At 38.5% G+C, this 8,560-nt stretch overlaps 1 protein-coding gene across 2 annotated transcripts in view; it reads left to right on the top strand.

Moving 5' to 3' along the window:
- ZNF536 (zinc finger protein 536) overlaps window positions 1–8,334 on the top strand; it is a 187,580-nt gene extending 179,246 nt beyond the window's left edge. The window contains exon 4 of one of the 2 annotated variants that reach the window (XM_062586751.1): window positions 8,090–8,334. In XM_062586751.1, coding sequence (XP_062442735.1) covers window positions 8,090–8,325 — 236 coding nt within the window. In that variant the 3' untranslated portion in view covers window positions 8,326–8,334. The remainder of the gene's footprint in view (window positions 1–8,089) is intronic. The other variant, XM_062586752.1, reaches the window with a different exon arrangement.
- The last annotated feature ends 226 nt before the right edge of the window (window positions 8,335–8,560 follow it).

Here is an 8,560-nt window from a genome sequence, read left to right on the forward strand (position 1 = left end):
TTTTCAGCTATTCTGTTGGAGCTATTCCTTTTTTTCTTTCAGTAAAAGATCCATTTCCCTTCTAAATCAAAAGTTCCTGTGTGAAAAGCTTACCCTTCTGAAAGAAGCAGATTCTGTGCAAACTGTCCAGAGTTGAATAATCCTGTTATTTTATCAGCAATCAAAGTGAGCTCTTCAAGAGATGTGAAATGTCTGTTTTCACAGAAATTGCAAGTCTACGTTATACCAAAGGCAACTCAGCTAGCTATTTCCTAATTTTCTTATATTTAATGTGTTGTATATGGCTAACAAATTCCTCTACTTACAAATAATAATAATTTTCATGTTCTATATGAAAGAGGTAACAGAAATGTTAACTTAGTGAGGTTTTCCATAATTTGGTGACAGGTTTGATTAATAAGTTAAAAGCATAAATATGAAGGAAAACAATTATTTTTCTCCTCTTTTGTTTTTAAAAGAAGCTTAATGCGTGATAATCAGTGAGTGTGATCTTCTGAGACAGGAGCTAAACGGTAACTTTAAATGCAGTTTTTACGTTTTGGGGAGAATGTGTAAAATTGATGTGATCTATTAATAACCTGTATTAAAGACAAAATTTAGCATTAACTTTTGCATTTCCCTATCATCAATACACCCCTTAGTGTATTCATTAGCAAGTTGAAATACCTATTCAGAAACGCTAAGTTCTGTATAACCCGCTGTATCAAAAACAGACTCCACCTTTGATTACATTTCAAGAAAGGCTCATGGGTATCTGAGTGTTTAATTTGATTCAGTGAATGGAGTTTTGTCTTTTATTTATTTATTTTATTTTTTTTTTTTTTTAAGTAAAAATCCTTGAAACAAATTAGTTACAGATTAGGTCTTTTTATTTCCTTCCTCCTGTGCAGCCAATGATGGTGCTGTCATGTAACAAGCTGCACATGCTTATGGAACCAAGTGTGCCAGTGTCTTTGCTCCAGCTCAGTAAAACACAACACAACGGATGAGGTGAAATGGGGTGACTTTCGGTGTCCCCTGAAACGATGGTGTCCCAGCGTGTGATGCCCAGCACTCCCCCGAGGAGAGCAAGGGATTCTTTGTGCATCACTAACCATGGCCGTTAGGAACTTGATGAGGATAAATCCTATTAGTTTTAGGGCAATTAAAAAAAAATTCTTAATGTGTCTATTTAAGCTGGTTGCTGAATTTTGCTGTGAGCTGGGTCTTAAACTCAACCTTATCTTTCCCTAACTAAGATCTCTTCAGTAATCAGCAGAGGGCAAAAGGCTTCTCCAGATGGCAGTTCAGTGCTTTCAGACCTGAATTGCCCTCTGGAAGTGTCTATCTCTATTTGCTAGAGGGAAATTAGGTAACTGGATTTCTAAGATAGAAGCCTAAGTAACATGGGATGAGTCCTGGTTTGGTGCCTCTTATGATGATCAACTCCTCCAATTACTTTTAGGAACATTTGCAGTATTGAGCCTATGGTAATGAATGAATCCACATGAACGGTGTTCGGGGGCTGCCGTGGCTTTAGTGTCCCACGGGAAACATGGAAGCCCAGGCTTCAGCCTTGGCACGTGAAAATGTTCCCATGCCTTCCTAAATGCACATCTACATTAAATCATTTGAGATCTTGGACAAGCCATCTAGCTTTTACAGTTTTTCCTGGTCAATATGAAATAGAGAGTTTTTTTTTTTAATTTAATTTCCTTTTTCATAATCCAATAAGCATATAAACTTCACAGACTATTGTAATTTTCCCAGAAGACCATCCTGGTTGGTCCTGGACCTGTGTGTAAATAAATGTATACTTTTCAATTGTTTTTATAAAAACTTTTATTACATATATGAACCTGATTAGACCAACTTTAATCTGTCTGGTATTTTGGGAGTTTCATAGAATGCGTATTGCGAGACTAATAAAATGGAATGGCTCAATCAAAGCCATTATTGTCTATTGGACAAATATATTTATTCAGCATTTTCCCATCCATACTGTCATGCTCCTGATCAGAATGGCTGCTTTAGAGCCATTCTGGTCTCTTGGGTAATGCATGCAGTATTTGAGATGTTTGCTGCAAATGTATTTATGAAAATTTGTATGTAAAAAAGGAAATCATACTAGCCAAGTTTTAAATGAAAATAGTTCTCCCTTTGCAAATGCTTGTTATTATGCTGTAATAGTGTTACTTTAAAATGGCAGCATTCCCCAAAATCCCTAGGACCCTGAGACCCTAAACTGGAGAAGTCAGGAACTGAGGCTCATAGTTTCAGCTAGAGTATGGGAGTCATTCCAAAAATCATTTTTCCTATGTAGAAAGCACATGGCCATCATTACCTCTTATTATTTCTGAGATAACATGCCCATATCTGTTTAAAGATGATTCCACCTCCAACATGAGTTTGTGCAGCGAAAAAGATTTAGAGCAGCTCCTCTTCGGGAGCCAGAGACTCGCTGAAGGTTTAAATTCAGCTTGCTGACTTTGCACTGAAGCAGATGTGCGATTACATGGACCGTTCCACCAGTGATGTTGTGGGACTGAAAATCTCTATCTGAGAGGCAGTAACAATCCATCCTGAGCCACTGCAGCTGGTTTTGCGAGGGGTGTCTGATCATGGCCTGCGCTAGTCCGGGTCATCTGGGACTACCGCGGTAGCCCGGAGACTCAAGTCCAGATCTCAAGAGCATCCAACATCTGACCCAGATGAGCCATCTGAACTAAAGAAATTTGCCTTCAAGGAAGTCAGACCTTTGTGGCTTTCAAATCTTTCTTAGTAAGGGAGTCATCTATTTCTTTTAAAAAGTAATGGCTGTTATTTCCAGTTTTCACCAAAAAGATGTTCTTAAGCTAAGCAAAGAAATCTTAAATGAGTTTGCTGTATTGCACAGTAGTAAATGCTACAGTCATTGGCCATCCAGGGAGAAACAGTCTGTCAGCTAATCATGGCTATTTTTGCATTTTAAGGGAACAAATGTCATACCTAAGAAACACATTTTTTTTCAGGACTTAATTATAATTTATAGTACATTGCACAGCATTTGTTTTCTATTCGTCATTTTATTGCTCTTCTGTCTTTTTCCTAAATTTATGCATTAAACTGCGTGTGTGTTTGTCTGTATGAGTGTATCTGTGTGTGTATATGTACACATATGCAATGTAACAAAAAGTGGTGTAGTGGGGACAACAGACGGCTTGTGTGTGATGTATTATTGGCATTTTTCTTTCAAATTACCGTTTTCTTGCTGCTTTGGGAGAAAGCCATGATTTTGCTGTGATTAGTACACTTTTAACAATCTGGAATAAATTCCCGATCTTATTCATGTGACTAGTCCAATGCCCGTTTTTACGTTTTAGTGCAAACCCCTACATATGTGCCTGTAATACCACAAAAATAAGATGTTTCTTTGTGGAAATTTTTGTAGAATTTGGATGCTGATCAAATATTTTTTAGAAGTGGAGAATTAACGCAGCTTGACCATGTAAAATTTTTTTTTAATGAAAAAGGCTTTAGTGTTCATCAGTCTGTCTCTCTCTCTCGTTTGTATATTCCTTTGTGCTAATCTTAAATAATGGATTATATCAAAGTTAATAAATTAGTAAATGTTAGCAGTGTTTGGATTACAGTAAGTAACCCAATGACACTGTGTTGACATTGATGTTTTATGTGTTCCAATAATACAGCTTCTTATAAAGTTAAGATGAAGTAGAATAGATTTGGCAAATATTTAAATCCCTAACAACTCACTTATGGGTAATGGCTTTTTTTAGATCAAGGCTCCACCTTTAAGTATAGTTCCTCTAAGTGATCATAAACCCCCGACTTTGAGATACGTCTTTCTTGAAACCTGCCTTTTCAGACTCCATTCAGTTGATGCACCATGTTGGGCTGCATCAGTCATGCCATGTTATGAAACCTAACGCAATGTGACTGATGCAGGCTGACGTGATGTGTCACAAAGCAACATATCAGATCATAAATTTGAAAGAAAAGAAAACAAACTTTTTTTTCTCAGTGCCTAAATTAACCAAGAGGCATATTTTTTTAAAAAGGTGGAGTAGTTTGAAATGATGAGGGATTTTTTTAAAAAATATTGGCCATGAAGAAAGATGCTCTGTCATGAGCTCTACATCCCAACTCTTTATTCTTTCCAGTGTGCAGTCAAAATTAGAGACAGGCTAAGCCAGCTAAGCACTACTGCTGTTTCTGGGCCTCATCTGGAAAGGTTTCCATCACTGAGAGCTGGCTTCAGCAGGTGCTGAAGGTAACCAGCCTTCCTGGGGAAAGCCACATCTCCTAAAAACATTAGTGGTCTTGGAATCTAGCATCCATCTTTGGCTTTTTCTTCTTCTTCTTTTTTTCTTCCTGCAGCTTTTTTTCTTGTGAATCTCCAAGGATTACAAAGTCTCTTTTCACACTGTGTCACGTATCTCATAGTGCATTTTTTCCCACCAGGATTATTTCATCTGCAAGCAACATATTGTCCTCTCTCCTCACTTTTCAATCTAAGAAAGATGCACCATAATTTGCTGTCCTTTTTGGCCCACCTCTAGTCTAGTTCTCCTTGCTACAAACACAATGCATTACACATCATTATCTCCTGAACTGCCAGGCAGATTCCCTTTTTTAAAGGGCTTTCAAATAATTTTATTGGAAGATATATTGTAGGCAAAATATATGTGAACTATAGCTTGCTAAGAAAGAACCTACCAGCCACCACTAGATAAAATGTTATAAATTTATTGCCAACTTATCTGGAAAGGGTTATTTTCAGAGCCTGCTGCCCACAACAAGTTTTGAGGTATAATTAATGGATGGGATATCTAAGAGAAATGGATATTTTCCTTCACCCCTTAGTTACAAGCAAATTGCAGATACTGTTATCTTTGCGAGTGAGAATAATCTCTAGTTTTTGTACTACTTCTGTTGTAAACAATGTACCACTTGCTTTCCTCTGACCCTCACTCTGTATACATATTTATATATTATTCATACTGGATTAAAAATGAATGTGCTCTTTACCACTGTTGTACTGCATAGTGACAATACAAATTAACTTATTGTGTACTTACTTTTCATAAGGCAGTGATGTGAAATTTTGATGGCCTGAAAAAGTAAGTCATGGGGGAAGCAATGCAGAACTGAATCTTTGTAGGTACATTTTATATTGTCTGATTTATTAAAGTGCATTGAATTAATATGTGCCGTTCTCTGTATGGAATTGCACAGATTTGAACGGGGTTTGGTGGTGGGCAGAAAGAGTTTGGTTTTATTCAGGCATTTATTAAGGGTTGTTAACACCATGCTTTGTGGTTTCTTTGTTTAATTTTTTTTTCCAAGAAGGAATTAGGATTGTCATTTAATGCTGGCTACTTATGGGCAAAGCACTGAGAACAGCTCGGTGAAAACACACTCACTGTAGGTGAGGCTGATGATACAAAATATTCCCATGATGTTTGAGTGTGAAACTGGTGTTTGAGGGCTGCCAGGCCCAGAGCTAGGAGCTGAATGAGGAGATTGGGGCAGAGAATTGGTCTGAAAGCACCTGGGAAGGGCAAGGTGGCCCGGGCATGGGAAGCAGGGGGAGATTTGGGGCAGAATTGCGAGAAGAGGGATGATGATGTCCTCCTGGTGATGGAGGTGGTGGTACCTGTGTGGGGCAGGGTGGGGTGATGAATGTGAGAGTGGCAGGCTTTATCTTTCGGAGAGAAGGGAGAGTAAGTGCAATTCGCCACAGAGCAAGTCTGCTTCCTCTTCAAGCAATACTTTGCCCGCTTTGTCCAAAGGCATTTTGGCACCTCTCCGGCCAGGATATGCAATCAACCCCTGTATCACAGCCTAGGTATAGAAATTAGGAGGGAGGGAGAAAAAGGAGAAGGCAAAAAAGACTCCAGAACTCAGACGTAAATCCTGATGGCTTTTCTGAAATGAAATACTACCTGTCTCTGACAAACGAAGGTGGGAATGTATGATTTTATTAAATATTTTTTCTGAGATTTCAAATATTTTTGGATTTTGTGAAAAAAGGAAAAATCAGATTTTGTCTGTATCTCTTTCCTACTCAGGCAGTTTTGTGAGTGCTTTCAGTTACCAAGCCATTCTATTCAAAATGTTTCAAATGTATTTATGGTTTTTTATTAATTATAGGACTCATCCTAAGAGGCACTGGGCATACCCTCAATGTCTAGATTGACTATTTTCTCATATCTTTTATTTGAAATTTTTCTGTAAAAGCCAAATTTGATTTTTGTAACATTATGTAAGCTTTTTCATTGCTATTGCAATGAAATTTTCCACTGAAATTTGACTTTTTAAAGATGAATAATATACAGTCTTGATCTCTTTTTCCTTATTCCATTGTTGAGGAAAATGCCTTTACTTATCCCAAGAGAGAGCTACAAGATCAACCTGCACTCTGTCCTGAGATTCATCCAAAAACATTCGTGGTCATCGAGATCAAGGGCGTGGGGGTGATGGCAGTCTTCATCTTGTAAAAGCAACACTGTCTCCTCAGTGTTGATATGCAGGGATGTCCTTCATGCCATCCTTGTTCAGTGAAACCTGCCCATGGTCGTGGGCTGTAGGGCTTGTGTGATTGTGCAATTGCGTGCTGGACTGGACGCTTCGTTCCCCCCGGTAGCAACCACAATGCTTCCAGAGACTCAGCCTTCAAGTGGTAGTTCTAATTTTACGGTAAAAATGACAGGTTATTTGAGCAACCTAAAATGCTGATGCCTGTTCAGTTGAATTTGCTCTGCTGGGGATATCTTTCATGTTGATGCACCCACTAGCAGTGCTTGGTTAAAAGCAGCTGTTATTCAGGCTCGCCTCTCTCCTAGGAGGCTTGTAGTAACATTCCCACTCGAGTATGAGTAACATCAGAGCAGTGCGCAACCGGCTTCTGGTGGCTTAGATGTTAAATTCCCTTTTAAAAAGGAGGTTAGACAGTGCCAGGCCCCTTCTTGGGGGAGTGTAGTCCTCTTCCTCTGCTGCGCCGGCTTCTTCTTTGTGTCTGCTAGGTAGTACCACAACGGCCAAGGAAAAAGCGCTCTTCAAATGTGGAGATAGAGTATTGTTTTTCACTTATCCTGGCTTTATGTAGATGGTCTGGCACATTTATTTATTCATTTATTTGAGCAAATTAAAGCAAGCTAAGCGCATTTGACCTCAGATGGTCCTGGTTTAAGTTAATTTGAGAGACAAAGCTCATAAAGTTCCAGTAAAACACATCAACAACTTCCCAGCATAGGTTGAAATGTGATTGCTGAAACATAACCTCTAAAACCAGATACAGCATGAAGATTCAAAGTTACAATAATCTGAAAAATATGGGAGAGAATATTGATAGATTTACTAAAAAGCGGTGTGTTTCATTCATGCCTTCATTTTGCAGTCGGTTGCTATTTCATACACAAGTCCTGCATGTATCAGATTTTGTGCATTAACATTCCTTTTCTAATCTAGCTTGGACATTTTATTTTAAAGCTAGTGATAACCTCAGGCCCTAGTCCAGCAAACACTTATGTGCTTGCATATCTTTACTCACAGAAGTAATCTCACTGGAGTAAATGTTTGCAGGTTTGAGGCTGTGGTTATCTCAATCCATTATTTCTTTCCATTAAAAAGTAATCTGTGTGATTAAAAAAGAACATACAATTCTTTACTCAGAAACCCACCCAAAGACAGAGTATGTTTATTAGACTAAGGGTCTGCACATTGTCATCCCTGAATTGCACTTCAATAAAAAAGATAATTAACAAATACAAAAGAAGGCTCTCTATTACACGCTTGCACTTTATTTACAGGAGTTTAGCTTGGATCAGAGGGTGACTGATTTACAGTTGGGATGGGGAGGGAGATGAAATAGCTATCCTTTTCCCGAAAAATGCAAAGCAGAGAGTTCTTCAAATGTAGTTTCTTTGAACAGGCAGCAAGCAAATAGTGTGAATTTCTTATTCTTGCTGAGCACATGCAGTGTTTCCTTACAACAGGAGGAATTTTTGTTGGGGAAACTTTTACATTTACGTTAGACTTTGCAACGAGCTGCTTTGCAGTCGAAATGTAAATAGAAGAAAAACTAACCAGACTTTTGTCTGTCGTACAGGTCACCGGCCTTTCCAGTGCAGATACTGCCCCTACAGTGCCTCTCAGAAGGGAAATCTGAAGACCCATGTTCTCTGTGTCCATCGCATGCCTTTTGACAACAGCCAGTATCCAGATCGCAGGTTCAAGCGCTCCAGAGTTGACTCCGAGGCTTCTGGGAATTTAGAGGAACCTGCAGCTGTCAAACCTGGGAGCTCGGCAGAGCTAACGGAGGAGGGCAGCAAGGCCCAAGAGTAATGCAGCTCAACAAATCGATCTCTATATTGCAATATTATTTTACACAGTTTTTAGATATGCATTTGGGTAAGAGTTTGCTAACTGCATTCCAAGCAAAAGAATTGTGCGCAAAATTCCCAGAAGTGTACAGGATGTTTAAAATATTAAATATATGTATATGTATATATGTGTATGTACACACACACATATATATATATTTATACACATACACATACAGTCATATGCACATTATATA

This window comes from Rhea pennata, chromosome 13, assembly GCF_028389875.1.
Source record: "Rhea pennata isolate bPtePen1 chromosome 13, bPtePen1.pri, whole genome shotgun sequence".
Taxonomy (NCBI): domain Eukaryota; kingdom Metazoa; phylum Chordata; class Aves; order Rheiformes; family Rheidae; genus Rhea; species Rhea pennata.